This window comes from Symphalangus syndactylus, chromosome 2, assembly GCF_028878055.3.
Source record: "Symphalangus syndactylus isolate Jambi chromosome 2, NHGRI_mSymSyn1-v2.1_pri, whole genome shotgun sequence".
In the NCBI taxonomy this organism is placed as follows: Eukaryota; Metazoa; Chordata; class Mammalia; order Primates; family Hylobatidae; genus Symphalangus; species Symphalangus syndactylus.
In genome coordinates this window covers 128,120,824-128,143,118 of record NC_072424.2, presented here as the reverse complement: position 1 = coordinate 128,143,118, position 22,295 = coordinate 128,120,824, and the positions used below count along the sequence as shown (strand labels likewise).

Below are 22,295 nucleotides of genomic sequence, written 5' to 3'. Positions count from 1 at the left end.
ATTTTCATGTATTTCCATTCAGATTTGACTGTGTTCAAACATAAATTTAAAATAAGAGTAAAATGAGAACTGTACATGCTCCACCTAACATTTTACCATGTTAGTTCTCGCTCACACTCTCCGAACACAAACATACGCACACACCTTCTTTTTTCCTGGAGTAAGTTGTCAGTATGATGCTTCATCTCTCAGTACTTCAGCATGCATCACTCACATCACTAACAGTATCACCTACCATCAGATCCACATTCAACATTCCCAGTTGTCTTTTATACCGATGAGATTTTTCCTAAACCAAAATCCAATCAAGGCTTACGCTTTGCCTTTGATTGTTGGGTCTCTGGTTATCTGGAACAGAGCTCAGACTTTAACAGGCATGCAGATCACCTGGGGATCTTGTTAAAATGCAGATTTTGATTCTGGATGTCTAAGTGAGGCCTGAGAGTCTTTGAGTCTAACAAGCGCCCAGGTGGTCCCAATGATGATACAGGCCCAGGACCACTCTTTGAGTAGCAAGGACAGGACAGTCCCCCTCTTATTCTTCCCACAGTGATACTCGCTCCTTAAATAGTCCAGGCCTATTTTTTGTAGAATGATACACATTTTGGTTATTCCACCATGCCATTAACTTCTTTATCCTCTGTATTTACTGTAAACTGAAAGTTAGGTGTAAGACTGATTAGTTTCCATTGACATCTTTGGAAGGAATACTTCATAATGCATCCCAACAGGAACATTTAATGTCAGTTATCCTATCATTAATGGTGTGCTAGGACTTTGTCACTTGGTTAAGGTGATGGCCAGATGTTTGCATTGTAATTTTTAAAATAAAAATTTAAAGAGTGCCTGCAAAGAGTGAGAACCACGGGGCAATGGCAATCAATAACTCCAATGCTTCAGAAGTAAATAACCTGGCTGCGTATCAGATTGATAACATCAACTACACAGAGAAAAAAATCTTTCAAGTTGGTCTCTGATGAGGTAAGGCTGACTTCCTGCAGGCCAACTCCATCTGGCCTTGCAGCTGCCCCTGAGCCACAAGAGGGCTTCTCTGAAGAGGAGGGAGTCCCCTCACCCACCCATGTTACATTTGCTCACCTGAATCCCAAGCAGGGCTGCCTTGCAATGACAATGGTGTCTACCACAGTAAGGGCCTCCACCATTTATGAATGTTAACCATGTACCGAGCAGCATGCCAAACCCTATAAAGTAGGTGCCATGGACGGAATGTTTGTGTCCCCCACAATTCATATGTTGAAACCCTAACCCCCAATGTGATGGTATTAGGAGAGGGTCCTTTGGGAGGTGATGAGGTCATAAGGGTGGGGCCTCATGATGGGATTAGTGCCCTTATAAAAGGCATGCCAGAGGCTCTAACCCTCTTTCTACCACATGAGGACACAATGAGAAGTCAGCAGTCTGCAACCCAGATCAGGGTCCTCACCAGCACCTGACCATGCGGGCACCATGACCTTGGACTTCCAGCCTCCAGAACTGTGAGAAACGAATTTTTGTTGTTTATCAGCCATGTACTCTATGGAAATTTTTTATAGAGAGGGTTTTCTCAAGGAAAACGAGGACAAGAAGAAGAAATGCACAGTGGGAGGGGATAAAGAGGTGAGTAGAGTTGCTTGATGAGAAATCATCCAAGCTGTAAGTGTTTGCCTCTGTATACGACACCCCTGGGAGGACGACAGAAGGTGATGGGTGAAGACTACATCTGGCATTCCCAACCTGGCACCTGTGACCCTATCAGTCCCAAACAGCTATGCTATCATCTGGAGAATAGGGGTCAGTGTGTTTCAGGGGGTGGGGTAGAAGAGAAGGGAGACACTCTGGGTGCTATGTATGGTAAGCAGCTCTCTTTAAGAAAAAGAAAGCAAGCACTGATTTGTAGTGGTTGTGATGTAAATTCTCCCACCATGGTCAATTTCAAGCTATGAATGTTTAATAACTGTCTTGCAAGATTCTTGAGTATTGAGCAGCTTCTATGAATTGCTACAAGTCAGATCTACCACACCACTAGGCAGCGCAACTGACCGTTTACATGCCAGCCAGGCCCGTGCAACCCAAAGGTACCCTGTCCTGTTCTGTGAAGGTGACATTTTAGTAACTTTGTTTTTGTTTTTTTGAGACAGGGTCTCGCTCTGTTGCCCAGGCATGAGCCACTGCACCTAGCCATGTTTTAGTAACTTTGATGGTTACTTATTCAAAACTAGCAGAGTGTCCCTAAAGTTCGGTAAAAAAAAAGTGGTTCTCAAAAAGTAATGTCTAAAAGCCAGCAGAAATCAGACAGCAGGAGACCATTTGATTAATCTAAATTTAAATTCCAGTCATCATGTAGCTGAATTCTTGGGACCGTGATAAATTTCTGATTGTCTCCTGTATGTGAGTTTTCTCAAAATAAAAGAAAAAAGCCAATAGTGATTTTCTAGAATAACTTTTAAAATGTAAAAACCAGGGCATGTTCTTTGTAAAGTGTTCATGCATTTCCAAAGTGGATAAGAAACAGCACTTATGGGACTGGAAGTGCCACAGAGTGTGGAGAGGCTTCTTGACGCAGTGTGGCCACCTGAGAAGAGCAATGAGGGGACCTGACACCCAGAGAAAGAGAAGCCAAGAGACCCGAGAGGAGCAGGCGAGAGGCGCAGGGATAAGCAGGGGTGCCGTCTCCCTGCCACTCCCTTGGGGGGCCCTGCCTACACCATCACCATGATCTGGTCCAGAGGTTTGCGCTTGAGGTCAGGCACCGTGGCCTCCTTGCTGGGGTAACCCACGGGGAGCAGCATCAGCAGCTTTTCATGTGCGGGGCGGCCCAGGAGCACCCTCAGTCGAGGGCCACAGTTGAGAGGAGTGGTAGTGACCGTCACCAGACCTGCATTCTAAAAGAAGAGGACAAGAAAGCATTTTCAAGTCAGCAGGCAGAATGACTGCTCTCCCTCTAACCTGGGGACCTTCTTGTCCTGATTATACCTGCTCTTCCTATCATTTCCCTAAAGTTGAGCAGCAAAGAGGCTGCCAGCTCAGGTAACGGTATTGTGAACCTCCCTGCCCCCGTCAATCTCCCCACCCCCTCCCTTCTTTTAACCAAGCAGTGGCAAGCTTCTGAAAGAAGAAAAATACTATTATTGTTCATTGATGCTTAAGAAATAGGAGTGGTTATTTTACAGAAAAATACCGTAGGAATCCAACCACAGTAAAGGCAATGCAAAAACAGGGAGTTCCTTTTAGCTAAGGGGTTGGTCTGTGTCCTGGTACAATCACCAAATGATAAGAGCAGTCCACCAAAGCAGTGGCCTAGCCCAAATGTGACATAATTTTCCTACTAAATATTCTTTTTTTTTTTTTTTTTTTTTTTTTTTGAGACAAGGTGTGGCTCTATCGCCCAGGCTGGAGTGCAGTGACATGATCTCAGCTCACTATGACCTCTGCCTCCCGGGCTCAAGCCATCCTCCCACCTCAGCCTCTTAAGTAGCTGAGACTACAGGCATGCACCGCCATACCCGGCTATATTTTGTATTTATTTGTAGAGATGGGGTTTTGCCATATTGCCCAGGTTTGTCTCAAATTCCTGAGCTTAAGTGATCTGCCCATCTCGGCCTCCCAAAGTGCTATTACAAGTGTGAGCCACCATACCTGGCCAATTTTCCTGCTAAATATTCTTTCCTGAACTCCAGTGATCTGCCTGGAATCTATGACTTGTTATCAATAACTCTAATATTGGCATTTGAACCATGTATATATATATATATATATATATTCACACATATATGAACCCATATATATATATGAACCCATATATATACACACATATATATGAAGCCATACATATATATCCATGCACGCATGCACATATATGAATCTAGAGTGACTTGATGTAGTTTCTTACTGAAGGTCTTTTATACAACATCATTATATACCTTGATTAACAAAGATTTCACAATACCTGAGAGACTGTTCTCAAGAATACACGCATCAAAAAACCTAACTGATTTCTTCTTTCTGTCATTAGCTCTACTTTATCATGGTGTTTCTTCTCCTTGATCATATCTTCACATAGTATTTGAACTTGGAATGGATAAATCTTAAACTTTTTTGAGAAAATATTTACACCTTAATTTGGTGTCATTTTATATTTTGGTCCTTTTCAAGACATAGCTTTTACTCCATACTGAATTTTTTATGTCTCTAGCAGTGGAAACCTGCAAATACACAGATCACATTAAACACATCCTCTTATTAATATTATTAATGTTAACTTGACTTCTATTATTATTTTATCTTTCACTCTCTTGATGTGAGTACTTTGGTCTTATTATAGGTCAGGATTTTTTTAACTGGAGTCCTCAGACCCTCAAAGGGCCAAGGATTGAATCTGGCAGGTCCATGAACTTGAATTTGAAAAAAAAAAAGTTTTTATATTCACTAACATCTAACTGAAATTTAGCAGTTTCCTCCTTTATAAACGTAGGCAGCAAACCACAGTAGCATTAGCAATATCTATGACTTTATCACCAATGAAATCCACAGTTACTTTCATATCATTTTACAGCTGTTATAGATATTTTAAAATACCATTACATTCATCACTACTTTAAAATTATAGAGCTACTACCAGCTCTTGGTATTTAATATATTAATAAAGGCTTGTATATTACATTCTAAACAACAACCACCATGGCAAGTTCCTATGACTACAGAGCCAACCACGGAAGCAGAGCCTCCCCACCCAGTGAAATGCTGATGCCCATTGATAGGGGACTCAGTGGCCAAGGGGTACCCCATCGACCTCTTTCCAAGCCTCCAAATAACAAACATCTAAGTAAAAGCAATGAGTAGCTTCCAGACACTTCCCCCCTGCCCCTCTCCAGCTTTTCCGAACAGATCACCACCTCTAAACCTGACCAGGAAGTTCTGGAAGCTGCCTCTACAAGACATGCGTGGCGCACTTACTGAACCCAGTCACCGTACTGGAGATGGGGGCTTCGTGGAGATTTTTCTTTCCTCCATCACTAATCATAACTTACTCTCAGGATTATGCCTTATGAAAGCTAGGGGGCAGCAAACTCAATGGCAAAGTGAAAAAGACTGCCTGCTGCAGAGGCACACTGGCGGCCTTGTGAGCTGAGCTTGCTGCAGGCTTCACTGCTTCTTCCAGGACCCTCAATCAGATGGCGGTGCCCTGCAGTCCGATGCCGCGTGGTGATTCCATTATTTACCTGCTTACATATTCAGGAAGGAAATCAATGCCAGCTCCTTCAGAATAATTTTTCCGATAACCTAAATCACATTTCAATGACTACATTTTGGGAGGTGTTATTCAACATACATGTTTTTCTTTGAGATAGTGAAGAAGCTCTTTTTTTTTTTTTTTGAATCCATTGTCTCTCAAAAGTATGGTTACTTGCTCTTATAGTCTTGTTTTCTACATTTATTTTATGGGTTTACCATCTCTCTCTATCCCCTACCCAGCCCCCAGTCTCTGCTAGAATATACAGTTTATCAGACAACTATCCCCAGTGGCTCCCAGGAACTGCCACATAGAAGGAGCTCAGAGGCCGGGCATGGTGGCTCACGCCTGTAATCCCAGTACTTTGGGAGGCTGAGAAGAGTGAATCACTTGAGCTCAGGAGTTGAGACTAGCCTAGACAATATGGCAAAACCCCATCTATACAAAAAATGCAAAAATTAGCATAGTGGTGCATGCCTATAGTCCCAGCTATTCAGGAGGCTGAGGTGGGAGGATCACTTAAGCCCAGGGAGTCAAGGCTGCAGTGAGCTGTGATGGTGCCACTGCACTCCAGCCTGAGTGACAGAATGAGACCCTGTCTCAAAACAAAACAAAAAGGAGCTCAGAAAGTATTTGTGGAATGAATGCATTGTTGAGTGAATGCATGAATAGTTTGAAAACTATACAGCAATCCTGCTCCATTTTATGTTAGCATTGCTCTTGTTTCTATGCAGATGGAATTTTTGAAAAAGCATGTGACCATCTTCCTAATGCCATGCAATGCAAACTTCTCAGAAAAGGGGCTCTATGAAGAGCCCTTCTCATGGCTTTTTAGTCATTCCATCATCTCTGAGAGCAACAGTAAACGTATCCAGGGAGTTAGCCTCTGTGACTTTTAGGCTCCAAAATTCTTCATGTGTGTCTGCCAAAACCCTTGAAACTGCATCTAGTTACAGATGACTGCAAATGCAACACCAATTTTTCTAACCTTGAAATGATGTTATAAGTGAATTCCCAGCTTGTTGAACCATCATACTCACCAATCCAGGTTTCCAGAGTCAGTTTTCACATCAGAATTACCTCACTTAGGAATTCTACTTTAAAATTAATTTTTAAAAAATTAAAAAACAATTCTACTTTAAAATTAATTTTAAAAAATTTCCAAATGTCCCTGAATTGAAAACTCAGCTGAAATGTTCTAATAAGGCCACCCTTTAACCCTTGATGTCTCAACATACCTGCAGGGCAGCTAGCAGGATGCCACAAGCGATGGAAACACTGATCTCATTGTAGTAGTGGACTTTTTTCTTGCCATTTGCAGCAAAACCATGTACTTGTTTGAAAATGAGAATCAAAATAGGGGCAGTATCCAAGTATTCTTTAATCCAATTGGTTCTATGAACAGAAAAGAGATTCAGGATAATATTTGCCCATATTTTTTGTTCTCTTTTACTACCTTAGCTTCTTTATGATAAAAATAAAAACATATTTACTCATCTTTTATATTTAAATTGAAAAGCTGCAGAATTTTTGTTTTTGTCTCATTCCTCTTTCTCTGACCAGGATCATTCAATTTCATAAACATGTGTTAATAAGTGCCTAGTATGGCAAGACATAGGAAATGCCGAAAGATACAAGGGCAGGTCCTATCACCCAGCATGCACTGGGTCAAAATTCAGCAAGGGAGAAGGCAAGGATGGCAGCGAGGTTTAGCCAAAATCACAGATGGGCAGATGGCAATGCTGTTCACCCAGTTATAGAAAAAAGGAAGGCAACTTCTGTGAGAGATTTCATTACCTGGGCCACACATTTTGGCAGAAGTTTTATTCTAGCACAGATAGTCAAAGGACAGAGAGTCATATAATCCCATATATTGGGATTTTACCTTAGGATATCTTATATCACTCATTAGCAAGAGAAAATCACCATTCATTTCATTTCTAGCCTGGTTATGCTTCCTTGTTCCAAAGCACAGGAAACTCACTTGTGTATTTCTCCATGGTTCCTCTTAACGCTATGAACATCTGTATGTTACACTTTCAAAGCTACTTAACCATATTTCAACAAGCTTAGTCACATTTGGCTATTATCATTTCTTTTCTCCCTACAAAGAGGGAAAATGGTAATGCTTTAGAAGATCCGCACCGGAGCTGGACTGTCTTGGCCACTGCACAAGCTACTTGGCCTCCCATGGAGCTGTTACCTCTTCTGTAAAATGTACTCTTGTGTACCCACCCCCTATGGTTATTGCAAGGGTGAAAATAGTTAAAATACACAAAGTGGCTTTTAATAAAGCCAAGTATCCGAATTTTAAATCACGGAAATATCACCACAGAGGAGGCGCTTGTAATCCACTTTCCTGACTCACTCAATGAACCAACATTCTCCATTCCCTCCATAGAGCATGCGGACTGTGCCTCTGGTGCCCGGAGCAGACCCCGGGGGCTGCAATTGTTGAGGGACCGCAGTGAAACTACTTACACTGAATTCCCATCCACTTCTTTCCTGGAGTTGAGGAAGCCAAAAAGTTACTAAGGTCTCACAGATAACTACACTTGTGTTAAACTTGTCCCAAAACTAAAACCCGCTTAGTAAAATCATTTGGAAGACCTGATCACTTTAGCAAAATGTAATTTGCTTCATGCAAGATCTTGAGAAGAATTTCACCATTTTATGTTCCAGACGGGTGAAAAGTGAAGTAATTCCTCAATTATTTACTAAGCAAATAATTGAGTCAGAGCCTATTTACCAAACGCTCACATGGCAATACAGGATTGAGCCCTGACTTAACTTCCATAATTCCTCCAAGAAGCAGAATAGAATCAAGCTTGTTCACGCTTACAACAAAGCCAGGACATGGTGGTGACGGCTATTTTATTTTAAGAGGCCAAGGCAAACATCCACAGTTCCACCACTGTTTGTACCTCAGTTTCTTGAGGTCTGTGACCCAGCGATGTCCCATCCTTTTCATGTAGTTGATCTCCTCTTCCTCCTCAATGATCTTTCGAATCTTGTGCTTCACGTCTGGGTCCTTCACAACCACGAAGGTCCAGGGCTCTGTGTGGGCCCCACTTGGGGCTGTTCCTGTCACCCATTCCATTAAAATCAGAAATTAAAACTGCAGGCAAGTGTGAGGCTGCTAATTAAAAAGAGGCTCATCCCTGTAGTCCAAGCACTTTGGGAGGCTGGAGCTGGAGGATCAAACAAAATTTTGCAGATTTTTTTTTTTTTTAAACCAGCAGAGTGTGCTGGTGTGTGCCTGTGTCCCAGCTGCTTGGGAGGCAGAGGTGGGAGGATTGCTTGAGCTCAGGAGGCAGTGAGCAATGATTGAACCACTGCACTCTAGCCTGGCAACAGAGTGACATCCCGTCTCTTAAAAAAACATTTTTTTTTTTTTTTTTTTAAGGATAAACATAGTAATGCACACTTGGCCAGGGGCGGTGGCTCATTCCTGTAATCCCAGCACTTTGGGAGGCCAAGGTGGGTGGATCACCTGAGGTCAGGAGTTCAAAACCAGCCTGGCCAACATGGTGAAACCCTGTCTCTACTAAAAATAGAAAAATTAGCTGGGTGTGGTGGTGGGCACCTGTAATCCCAGCTACTTGGGAGGCTGAGACAGGAGAATCATTTGAACCTTGGAGACAGAGGTTGCAGTGAGCTAAGATCGTGCCATTGCACTCCAGCCTGGGCGACAAGAGTGAAACTCTGTCTCAAAAAAATAAATAAATAAAAATAATTCATACTTGCTCAAAATGAGGTTAGATAATCTGGAAAACAAATGCCTGGCAGTGAGCCCTGTCATGCTGCTGCCAAGTCGTTTTGCTCAGCATCAGGCCAACTGATCAATGATCAAGCTCCGTAGTTCCAGGGTTGTGGGAACTCACCTCTGCTTCTCTAATTATGAGGAAGAAAATGTCCCCAGGTAACTGCACCATGCCTACTAAGGAAAGAAACTCAGGGGAAACTTTGACAGCCAGAATTCTCCAGACTGTCATTTGTTTTGGTATTCTTGAAAAAGAATAAAGTTGTGAAGGTTATTGAAGAAGGCAAAATATACATGATAAGATGGTTTTAAAACACTCTTCAAAAGGCAACTTAGCTATACAGTGTTTGGTCCCCATATCAAAGCTATGAGTATGGCACTGTGGTGAGGTTTGTCCTTGGGGACACACAACAGTTGGGGAATTCTTTTTTTTTTTTTTTTTTTGATGGAGTCTCACTCTGTCACCCAGGCTGGAGTGCAGTGGTGCAATCTCGGCTCACTGCAACCTCTGCCTCCCAGGTTCAAGCGATTCTCCTGCCTCAGCCTCCCGAGTAGCTGGGACTACAGGTGCCTGCCACCACGTCCAGCTAATTTTTGTATTTTTAGTAGAGACGGGGTTTCACCATTTTGGACAGGATGGTTTCGATCTCTTGACCTCATTATCTGCCCGCCTCAGCCTCCCAAAGTGCTGGGATTACAGGCAGGAACCACCACGTCGGGCCCAGTTAGAGAACTCTTAGACATGGGTACTCAATACGCACGGCCATGTGTCAGTCTACTCCCGGGGGGACTTCGGGAACTCTCAGCCCACACCTTGATCAGTTCTAGTGTCCCAGGGCAAAGCTTCACAGTGCATCACCTTTGTCCAAGGAGCCTCAATTCCTGTGGGATTCCGGTGAGAGTAGGGGCCAGCTTCTGATCTGGGTGTTGTCCCTCAGCCCTAGAGATGGCCCACTGTTCCCAAGGGGTGACCACAGTGACTCACGGGTGGGATATTTCAGAAGCAACTGTTCCTTCCTTCCCATTGGATAGTTTAATGGAATAAGCGCCACCTATGGAGGGAGGAAGGGCTGCAGACTCTTGGTGGGGTTCTTGCTTGCCACACACCACTCCCAACACTAGAAGTCAAAACTGGCTTGGGAAATGCAAGTCAAAAGCTAAACATGAGGCCCAAATTTCTACACAGAGTGATTCCAGTTAACTTTGTACCCATTTTATTTGTTTACTAAATATTTGTACCTCTAAACATAAGAAATAAATTTTTCCCTAATGTTTTTAGTTGTGTCAAATTTACCTTAACAGTATATGTGTACATACACATATACAAATACAGATACAGATAAAGGCTAAATTTAGTAACTGCTGTTAGGCTAAAGACTCAACAATCTAATGTATTTGTATTCCTAACTGAAGTAAAGTATTTTATTCTTGCTTCCATCCACATTGGACAATAGATTAATAATGGGCATGTGATAATTTTTGCAAATAAACTTAAATATGGTTTATCTAAGAATAAGACTCCAATCACAGGAGTTTCTCAAGTAGGGAGCTTTCTCTTATTTCTCCTCCCCATTTTCTGTAGCTCTCATTTTTTTTCCTCAGTGGAAATATTAATTTACATTAAAAATGGGTTTTTTCTTGCTTTGGTTTACTTTGCAAATTTACATAAGTAAATTTTGCTAGTTAATGAGAATACTGTACTACAGCATCATGGTGTGTAATATAAGAAATTTGCTTCCAAAAAAAAAAACCAAATATAACTGTGAGTATGCGAGTGTGTGTGTGTCTGGTGTGGTGTGTTTGAAGGGGAGGGAAAGAAAAAAGCTGTATCTCCTCCAATATATTAATATATGATGTGATCAGAAATCTTGGTTTTTAATTAAAAGATCATGAACTGAATAATTTCAGAAGTTTTGAACTATTGTCACATCTGCTTCCAAGAAGCTTGTAATAGTCAAAATGTGGAAAGTAGAAGTCATTGTGTTTCTGGCAGTCACTCAGCATTTGGGTAAGACTTTATAGATAAACATATCACTCTAGGCTTTATTCGCTATGTTTAAACTTTGACATTTTTCCATTGTTGGAGTCACACCAGTAAGGTGACTAACATTTCCAAAGACCCCATCTGCAATTACAAACCTGCCGTTCTGATGACATTATCAATGACTTCCATTGGGACCTGCTCATTACTTATGAACCTGACTGACCGTCTCTTATTGAGAAGTTCATAAAATTCCTGAGACCTCTTAACCATTTCCTTCTCAGGATAGTGGGTATGAGAGAAGGGGATGTGTTCAACATTTTCTTCTGATTTTTGCCATTCATCAGCATCTGCAAATAAGAACAAGAAAGGTAACAAACTAAATGATCTCTTGGTCATAAGGTGACCGCTGGGGAGAAGAAGATAAAGTGCTCAAATGTGTGAGGTTATGAACTCAAAAAAATACTATAAAATAAAAAAAGAATAGATTTACAGAATCCTTACCACTGATCTTGACTATCCTTAAAACTCCAGCTGGGTGCAATGGCTCACACGAGTATTCCCAGCTGCTCTGGGGACTGAGGTGAGAGGCTCGCTTGAGCCCAGGAGTTCAAGGCTGAGGTGAGCTATCATCACACCACTGCACTCTAGCACAGGCAACGGAGAGAGACCCAGTCTCTTTTTAGAAAAACAGAAAGAAAAGTCCAGGCATGGTGGCTTACGCCTGTAATCCCAGCATTTTGGGAGGCCAAGGCGGGTAGATCACTTGAGGTTGGGAGTTCAAGACCAGCTTGGTCAACATGATGAAACCCCGTCTCTACTAAAAATACAAAAATTAGCCAGGTGTTGTGGTGCACACCTGTAATCCCAACTACTTGGGAGGCTGAGGCACGAGTCAACAGTCTGCCTGATTCCAGATGCTGCAAGCCATTCAAGTGCAGATGTCAAGTACAAAAGGAAATGTGTGAGCTTTGAAGGTGAGATCCCATCTGGAGCCCTCTGGAAGCGATGCGCATGACCAGGAAGAATAAAAGGAAGAGTGGAAGAAGGTCAAAGACCCGCCCCGAGGGACTCGGCCATTCTCCAGGTAGAATTCAGGTAGAGAATTCACCTTCTGAGGAACACCAATAACAATGTTAGCAGGCGCTACTGTTGGCTTATAGCTCTTAGTGAGGAAACTTCTTTTTATATTTCTCTAGCAGAGACAGTTTGGGCCTATTTAGAAGAAAGTAGATGTGATAGGGGAGCGGTAATAAACATCTATCAACTTTCTATCAATCAGTCCTGAACGAAATGCCAATGTCATCAACGTCACAGTGACAACCCTGAACTTTATCAAGGTGTCAATAAAGACTTTCAACACCAATGATACTTTTGACACCGTTTAAGATGAAGTCTGGCAGCCTCTGTAGTTAATAAGTGGTATATAAGCAAATGCATTAAATGCTTCCTTAACTCTTTGAAAGGTAAGTTACTAACTCTTAAGACCCATTCAGCACTTGTAAAAACCAAAAGCAGTCTAAATGCATGACTTGGCAGTTTCTGCAGCTTCTAGAGTCCAAGGCAGACTCTCCTAATTAGCAGAAGGAAGCAAACTGTTACCGCATTATCAGTGCTAGCCATTATCCCTGACCATGGAATGGTCAAACAAATGATCCTTATCACCTCCTGATGGGATTGTTCTGAGTGCACTCTCGGAGCAGTGCACAGCTGGGCTGCCATTCCTGGAGCCTTTCACAGGGCAGAAGGTCTATACCATGGCTGGGGAATGAGACTAGCAGGGCCGGGCTAGGAGCACAGTGAGCTCCACTTGTCCCCTTCTCTTGAACTCCTGACTGCTCCCGAGGAATGTGGCCCTCACCCAGAGGCAAGAGAGCAGCCTGTGTAAACCCCTTTGTTTTCCTGCCTTCACTCTAGAGCAGTCAAGCCACTAGGGATTATTCAAGCTCGAAGGTCCACACAGTGCAAAGCAAATGTATACTATTATGGCCTGCTTTTTGAATGAAATCTTGTGCTGCCACACTCGGAACTTGCTATTGATACCAACAGTAACTTGCCTTGTATCTTTGCACTGGGGGTCTGCAAACAATACCCTAAAATACTAACACTTGGCACTTCACCTGGTGAACTGAAGAAGCACCTCCAGGTCTCCCTCTGACCTGCCTGGTCTCTGCTCTCTGATCCTTTTTCCTGAAGCACTGACAGAGACTCTTTCTGGAATTTCCCTATCTGACTAAGGACATTTCTTTCCAAAAGAAATGTAATAGGGACAGGCCCAGTGGCTCATGCCTGTAATCCCAGCACTTTGGGAGGCTGAGGTAGGAGGATTGCTTGAGCCCAGGAGTTCGAGACAAGCCTGGGCAGCATGGAGAGACCCTGTCTTTACAAAAAGTCTAAAAATTAGGCATGGTGGTGTGCGCCTGTAGTCCTAGCTACTCAAGAGGCTGAGGTGGGAGGATAGCTTGAGTCCAGGAGTTTGAGGCTTCAGTGAGCTATGATCATGCCACTGCACTCCAGCCTAGGCAACAAAGCAATACCCTATCTACTAAGAAAAGAAAAGAAGAAGATGAAGAAATGTAATTGTCTTAAGATCCCTTGCCTAGGAATCCAGGCAGACAGAGACAATCTGGGGAACTTTAATTGCATAATGAGAAGACTTTTGTTCACAGTGAAGTTCCACCTCTCGACTTCCCACTACCTCTCAAAAGCTCGAGGAACTTCATCCCAAGGCATTGTTCTTTGGACCCATTTATTTTCCCTGAAAATCATTTACTCTTACACACTCCCACCATCCCCTCATCCCCTATGAAGAAGGATATATAAGCATCTGGACCCCACTGGGTTATTGGGGATTCCCCAGTGCTTTTACATGTTAAATAAGTTTGTATGCCTTTTCTTCTATTAATCTATCTCTTGTCAGTTCATTTTCAGTGAACCTTCAGAAGGCAGAGGAGAAACTTCTTTTCATATTTCACTAGGAGGAACAGTTTTGGCCCAAACTGTGTACTTTTAGTTAGAAGGAAGTAGATGTGAAGAGGGAGTGGTAATACACACTATCAGCTCTAGCAATCAATCCCTTGGTCCCTACAATCGCTTTAATGCCAAGGAATCCATTAATTGTGCCATAATTAAGTTTAGCCAGCCAAGTAATTCTAGGTCACTTCTATCTTTTCACATTTAGCATGGAGGTGTTTTTCTGGTTGCATCTCCAAATACATTGCTTTAGTGTTTTTATAGTTCTACTACACAGTGTTTGCAAATGGGCCACTATTTTCCAATTAAGAAACCAAAGACAATTTGTGTCACGTCATCCTTCTTCCCTTCTTGCAATTTTGGGAGCCTTGAGGAGTAATGTTACTAAGGAGGAGGGTGATGCAGATTTCGAAGGTGAGGATGGGAGCCACTTTAGGGCTCAGCACCTGCCTCGACAATGCCTTTTTCCCAGCTGCTTCACCATTGCTGTACTCCCTACCTGGGCCTCTCAGTCATCCCACTTCCTGTGAGGCCATCCTCATAGGGCTAACAAGAATTATGGACAGAAGTACAGTTATAATCAAGCATTCATCAGGCTGCTTTGACCCACTTCCTTGTTCTGAAAGTCTCATAGCACTAGTAGATACTGACCATTTGCATCCCCGCTGTTCCTATACATAGAATTTCTGACATTAGAATCACAAGGCTTTTGTTTGAGATAGATAGGATCTCTCTATCGGGATCATAAGGATTTGATTTAAAAATTACTTAAAATGTTTTTCAGATCACGAATTCCAGTGAAATGGCTGATGCCAACCAGTTTGCAGACTCTCATAACAAAGTGGAATCAGCATGAGAATACAGTTTCTTCATCTCCCTGTCCCATGACTTCACCCTGCGCTCTGACCAATCAATGACCTCCGCACTTTGCCCCATTCCAAAACCCTAAAAAATCCTAGCTCCAAACACTTCAGGGAAATGGATTTAAGGTTTCCTCCTGTCTCCTCATTCAGTAGCCTTATGATTCAACCTCTTTCTCTGTTGCAACCTGGTGTCTCAATGTATTGACTTGCTGTGTGCATCGAGCAACAGAACTATCAAGGTGACACCTGGCTGCTGTATAGATGGATTATTTCATTAGTAGCACTGAGGCGGGTAGGGATTGGGAAGGCCGAAGGGTGCCCAGACAGAGAAACCTTGAATAGGGCAGTGCTATCCTAAAGCCAATGGGGTTCAGAACATATTACCCCAAAGCATGCCAACTTCAGAGCAAAAAGGGCTTTCTGACCTTCCACTGCCCTTCTTTCCTAAAGCAGGTCAGAAAACCTAGGAAGAATTTTCTGCCCCTCCCATGAAGTAGGTCATATGGCACCCACGTAAGAGGTGCCCACCCAGAAGAAAGGAGCATTCTCGTCTCTGAGGACGTTAGGGACACTGAGAAGAATCTGAACAAATAGATACTGCAAAGTGATATGGTTTGGCTGTGTCCCCACCCAAACCTCACCTTGAACTGTAGCTCCCATAATTCCCATGTGCTGTGGGAGGGACCTGGTGGGAGATAGTTGAATCACGGGGCAGTTTCCGTCATACTGTTCTTGTGGTAGTGAATAAGTCTCAGGAGATCTGATGGTTTTATAAGGGGAAGCCTCTTTCGCTTGATTCTCATTCCCTCTTTGCCTGCCACCATGTAAGCTATGCCTTTCACCTTCTACCATGATTGTGAGGCATCTCTAGCCACATGGAACTGTGAGTCCATTAAATCTTTTTCTTTATAAATTACTGAGTCTCAGGTATGTCTTTATCAGCAGTGTGAAAACAGACTAATACACTAAGTTTCCCCAGTTTATTGCCATTAGACCGCATTAGACCATAGCCTCTCTGTTGTCTGGTATGTCTCCACGACTGTTCACTTTTCACCAAACCTAGCATGAGAACACACAGGTTTAACTGTTCCTTTGGGTCTTCGTTTCCCTATGAAGGCTCCTGTGTCACATGAAACTTATGCTAAATAAACATGTATACTTTTCTGTTATTCTATCTTTCATTATAGGGGCCTCAGCCATGAACCTAGATTGGGTAGAGGAAGAGGATTTTTATCCTCCTCTCCAAAGCAGTGGAGTGAAGACAGGATTTGTCCTCTGAGACCCTTTATCTCTTTTGGTACCCCAGTGTCCTGTGTTGACCCTAACTTTCCCCTCGTAGGAACCTACCCAGATTTGATCTCAAGAGCAATGTCTTCATTCAAGTCCTTTTCCTTTCCTACTCTTCTCTCATCTAAACTTACCTGACTCTTGTTCTAAAAGCTTAAGGTCTTACAGGAGTCTAGCAAACCAACTTCTTAAATTAGCCATGTGAAAGTATTAATGACTGGGTGTGTCAAAGACAAAGCTGATTGCATTGCTTCCCATAGTAAAAGACAAATATGTTGGTCAAGCTCGACTCGCTGAGCAGAGTAGAATGCTGACTTAATATAGAATTTTTGGCAGTGGTGTGCTGGTAAGCCAACTCTTTGTGGGGTGGAAGGGAGAAAGCACTGATTCATAGCACTTGCCAGTATCCATGATGTAAATAATCACACCATGGCCTGACTTCAAGCCACTAATGATTTAACAAAAAACTCCTAAATATTTAACAATTGGCTCTTGCTAATCCCCAGAGACTCGCCCTAGTACGCTACTTGGTTGGGAAGCACGAAGTTCAGGAACTGGTGGACTTTCAGAATTGCAAGTGGCACACATCATTTGTAGGATCAGTGTCATTTGGTTGAGACTGTGACACTCAGAGGAGCTGGCCCTGGAGTGAGTCCACCCCTGGTTGGCTGGCTTTCAGAAGCACGAGGCTGACACTGATTGGTTAGCTTGCCAAGTTTATTCTGAAATGAGTTGTCATTGATTCACTGCTCAGGCTTGGAACCAGTTCTGAAAGCTACTTGTTATTACGGGCACATAACAATCTGTTCCTCAAGTTTGTAGGAACATTTTTGTTCTCAGATGCTACTCACACTGGATAAAAAATTTTAATTCAGGCCTTTCTTAGAAAAGACTGGACAAGTTGGGTTACTTATTATTCAGTTAGTGACTTCAGTTAGAATAATAGCTTTTGGATGGCCAATGAAGCTAAGTGCAGAAGAATCCCCCACTAACATTAAAACAGATTCATCTTGATGAGATGCGTTTCCTATCTTTTTCTTCTTTTCCCATTTCTACGGACTTCTATGAATCTGAGCCTAACTAGAGGATTTGTGGGTAGGATTTTCAGTTCACTTTATTGGGACAATCTGAGACTTATTTCTTTGAGATAAACTTCAGCAGCTCTTCTTTCTTGGACCCTAACTGTAGACAAACAAGGTATTAACAGGATACCAACCTTGGCTGGTTTGCAAAGGAAGACTGTACCCTACATCTAATAAGCATGGTCACATAATGTTCCCTCACCACCCCCCCACCCCACCCCCACACACACATGTCTAATAAGCATGGTCACACAGTGTTCCCTCACCACCCCCCACCCCACCCCCGCACACACGTGTCTAACAAGCATGGACACACAATGTTCCCTCACCACCCCCCAACACACACCCCCACACACACATCTAATAAGCATGGTCACACAATGTTCCCTCACCACCTCCCAACCCACCCCCACACACACACATGCCGATTCTCTGACCTGTGAACATGGAGCAGGAATTCTTTGTGAATCAGAGCTGCAGGAGGTTGTACTGGTACCCATATTTTCCTTAACTCATGCTAGAATGGCCTACAATACTTATTTTACCATTTAGTGCCTTGTTAATATTAAAAATGGTTTGAATCTGGTATCTATTTGCAGTCAACAACATCATCTCCATGTGTCTTCAGTAAAGGAGTCCGTTCTCTGCTCCAGTTAGCTCCTGCTCAATCCCTTCTGGACCTACAGTAATATCCCCACGTAGATCATGTCCACCCACCCTGTGACTGAGAGCAGGGACTCGGGGGACTGAGAAGCCTGCGTTTAAGCATTGGTTCTCACTGGTCACCTGTGTGACCTTAGCATGCACCACTTATGTAAACAACATAAGAGATGTGGAGTAAATAGTTTCATCTTCATGACAATACAACGAGGTAGGCCCTATTAGAATCCCCATACAAGAGATCTGTGGACACCACACTCAGGGCAGACTTTGTCCCAGCTGCTAAGGAGGACACTAAGGCTGTCCCGTTCATTCCTTTGTATAAAGATAAGAGAAGAATGAGGATGGAAGGGAACAGAGAACGAAGAGGCAAAGCATTTTGCAAAAGTAAGTGATCAGGCAGAGAGCCAGAGAAAGGCCCTCCAGTTCTGCTCTATGTTCCCAGCTTCCAGGCCCAGCCCCAGGACCTGACCCTCAACAACCTGCCCAAGCTCTCCTGTGTCCTCAAACCTCTTGGGTCTTCAAATCCAGTGGCCTTTCCTCGATGCACACTCTTTCTGGTCTCTCAGAGAATGTTGGTCCCTGCTGGCTATCTCCTGCCTCCTCCATTCTAGGTCATTCTCCCAGCGGAGAGGCAGCCTAGCAAACAGCTATATGTCTGGACCCTAGAGCCAGACTGCTTGGGTCCTATCTCTGCAATCACCTTCTTGAGCTTACCCTATTGGGGCCTCAGTTTCCTTATCTGTAATATGGGGATTCTAATAGTGCCTACCTCACTGTACTGTCATGAAGATGAAATGATTTACTACACATAAAATATGGCTCTGATTGCATACAGTAAGTGCTATTAATATATAAGGGCTTGTTACTGTTATGATCCCAGAGCTCCCTTTCCCACAGCTTCTCCCTTTCTCTAGTACATTTCTCTTCCACAGTTCCTTTAACCACATGTGTCCCCCAAGTTCTATCCTCAGCCTTCTCTCTAGCAATGCCCACTTTGTGGATTCATTATTTCTCCAGATTCCAATTATCTTACCCATACTGGTGACTCTCCAGTCGGTATCTGTGGCCTGGGCCCCTAACCTAGACTGCTCTCTCCCTTTTCTGCTCAGCTGTGTCAGTGTCATCTGAAATCAAACATGTCCTCAATGGAACTCAACGTCTTCCCCTTTAAGCTGGATCCTCATTCCCTCACCCACTTATGAGAGCTTCCAGTCTCCAACTCTCCCTCTGTCCTCCTTTTCCCAATATCCAATTTACTAGCAAACCCTGTTGCTCTTCCATTAACTTTACTCTGATCCACCCCTTCCACTGCATTCCCACCTGCCCCCACCATCCAGGCCATCCTTACCAGCACAAACCATTACCCAGCTTCACAGCAGATGTTTCCTGGATTAAGGGAAGTGCTTCTCTGCTGGGTAGAATTGACATTCTGAGTGGAGGAGCTTTCAGTGTAGGAGAGCAAGAGGCAGCCCTGCTAAGAGGCTAGACTCCTGTGTGGTGCAGTCAGCACTACAGGCTCCTAGCACTGAGAGCCAGCTGGACACCCTATGCCCTGGTCCTAAGATTTAGGACACACACTCACACACACACACTCTCACAAACACACTCATGCACACGTGCACACACACACTCATGCATGCACACACAAACTCATGCATGCTCACACACACACATGCACACACATGCACACTCACATGCACACTCAGACACACACACTCGTGCACACCCACTCTTATGCACACACTCACACATGCACATTAATGAACACTCACATGCACACTCACACACACGCACACACATACACTCTCCTGCACACACACATATGCACGCACACACACACATGCACATTCATAAACATTAACACACACAGTCACACACACTCACATGTCCAGGTGGCCTCTGGGGATGGGGGCATCATTAGCCCAGCTGAAGATCACGGAGCCTCTTCTAAATCGAACCCATCCCAGACAAAGCTTCTCAAACACTGATGGCTCAAGCCTCCTCCACAGTCTCTCCCTTCCTACCTACCTCCTTCATCACCTCTTCTTCTCAAGGTGGCCATTACCTTCCCGCCCTCAATTCTCTACTTCCATTCTTACCCCCTCCTTCCACCCTCAATTTTCCACTTCCTCTCTTACCCCTGCCCCAGGCCTCCCGGTGCTACTGCTCCTTTGGCTCCTTGTTGCCTGACAGGCCTCCTAGCACTTGCTATTTGTACCCTATTCATCCTCCCAGCCTGGTTCGTCCTTTCCCTGACTGCACTGTCAAACTCCCAGGCCTGCTCTAAACACCTTAGAATCAGTTCCACCGGGTCTGTCTCTTTGTTACTCTCTCTGATTCTCATGTATCATCTTGGCAGCTGAACTGGACATTCAGTTTGTTGAGGACAGAGGCCATCCCAGGCTTTCACTTCCAGGGCCTGGCACAGGGAAAGGTAGCAGCCTCCTAGGTGATGCCACTTGGTAGATTTCAAAGTTCCTGATCAAAACCTGGCCACTTAGTCCCTGCCCACTGCCAGCCTGGGATGAATTCCTGCAGAAAGATTTTAACAACCAGAACAGAATTGGAGCCAGGGAAAACTTCAGCCTCTCAACAGCTTTTTCACTGAGCATCCAAAATAAAAAAGTGTTTGTCCCAGCAGGTGACAAGCTCATCACTGGAGAGAGATGATCTGTCTGTGCCAGGCACTGATTCATTAGCACAATAGAGGTTGATGTTGAAGCTGGCCTGTGTGTGTTTCTTCCTCTCCATAAGCCCTGCCATTGACTCACACTCATCATCAACACAACACGACAGCGAAGCTAAGCAGCATAGCTGGTGTCTTTACCTTCTTCTGCTTGGTGCAGGTCACTGCTGTCTTTTAAGTCTTCATCCACCCAGGGGCGAGCCTCGGCCCTGGTTCTAGGCTCCCCCTTCTTTTTCTCCATGCTTCTGTCAGCATTTTTAAAGATCCACACAACCAAAATGCAGAGAATGGCTACCAAGATGGGAGTCAGGAAATACATGGTCTGGAGTCTGATGTCACAGGCGTGCACACTTCCCACACCGGTTTTTAAACACACAGAGGCAGGAGTGGAGAATGCCGGGAGATGGAAGGAATGCAGACAGAGGTGTGCCAGGGAAGGAACAAAGTGCAGAACTCTTCAACTCTATGAGGACTTTGCATAGGAGCAAAGATCACAGTCACATGTGTGGGGTGTTGTGGCTTTGGTTATACACCAGTCCATTAACTTTTTGAAAGTATGTACTCTGTCGATACATTCTTAGACAACAATTGCCAGAATCTGAGTAAGAACCTGCATGTGCTAGATCTAGCTAGATCACCTGAAGAACTTGTTTTTTGTTTTTTTGTTTTTTTAAAAAAATAGATTTCCACACACCAACTCAGATCTGCTGGAAGAAAACGTTCAGGAAAGAGGTTTGGCACCATGCATTTTAAATGGCATGTTTGTGAAAACAGCCCTAGGGTTTTGATTTTTTTTTATGATACCTGAGCTAATATATGGAGTAAAGAGAATATCATGTTTTGCATCAGAGAAGAACTTTGATCCAGGAAAAGTGACACAAAAAATTAAAGTGACAACTTGATTATTTATGTAACTACTTCAGTAGGGCTTTTTATGTGTTAGTTTGTCTGTCTGTTTTAGAAAGTGCCTTAGTCAGTTATGGCTGAAATAACAAAAATACTATGGACTGGGTGGCTTAAACAATATAAATTTATTTCTCAGTCAGGTGTGGTGGCTCATGCCTATAATCCCGGCATTTTGGGAGGCTGAGGGGGGCAGATCACTTGAGGTCAGGAGTTCGAAACCAGCCTGGCCAACGTGATGAAACCCCATCTCTACTAAAACTACAAAAATTAGTTGGGCATGGTGGCACACACCTGCAATCACAGCTACTCAGGAGGCTGAGGCAGGAAAATAGCTCCACCCAGGAGGTGGAGGTTGCAGTGAGCCGAGATTGTGCCATTGCACTCCAGCCTGGGCGACAAGAGTGAAAGTCCCTCTAAAAAAAAAAAAAAGAAGAAGAAGAAAAAGAAAAGAAAGAAAGAAAGAAATTTATTTATCATAGTTCTGGAGGTTGAGAAGTCCATAATTAAGGTGCTGGCAAATCAGCTCCTGGTGAGGGCTCCCCTCCTGGTTTGCCAACAGGTACCTTCTTGCTGTAACCTCACACGGTGGATGGTGGAAACAGATCATCTCTATCATCTTTTTTCTTATAAGGCCACTAATCTCATTAATGAGGGCTCCACTCTCATCACCTGTTCACCTCCCAAAGGCCCAACCTCCAATACCATTGTACTGGGGCTTAGGGCTCCAACATATGAATTTTGCCAAGACATATTCAGTCTTCAGCATCAAGGTGCAAACATATGTATAACATGATGCCATTTGAATAAAACAGAGTGGAAAATATGATACATTTATACAAGCTTATATATGTATTTCCCAGA

At 43.6% G+C, this 22,295-nt stretch overlaps 1 protein-coding gene across 3 annotated transcripts; it reads right to left on the bottom strand.

Annotated features, from left to right (window-relative positions):
* Positions 1 to 2,690: 2,690 nt before the first annotated feature.
* On the bottom strand, positions 2,691 to 20,847 carry IYD (iodotyrosine deiodinase). 3 transcript variants are annotated; one of them, XM_055244049.2, is made up of 6 exons: positions 20,670 to 20,847; positions 11,133 to 11,324; positions 8,155 to 8,314; positions 6,469 to 6,625; positions 5,108 to 5,219; positions 2,881 to 2,882 (listed from the first exon to the last, which is right to left on the bottom strand). In XM_055244049.2, coding segments are annotated over exons 1-6 (801 nt in total). The 3 variants fall into 3 exon arrangements, with proteins under 3 accessions (XP_055100015.2, XP_055100024.2, XP_063490060.1); XM_055244040.2 differs by lacking the exon at positions 5,108 to 5,219 and having other exon boundaries at positions 2,691 to 2,882; XM_063633990.1 differs by lacking the exons at positions 2,881 to 2,882; positions 5,108 to 5,219 and adding an exon at positions 5,224 to 5,280.
* Positions 20,848 to 22,295: the final 1,448 nt, after the last annotated feature.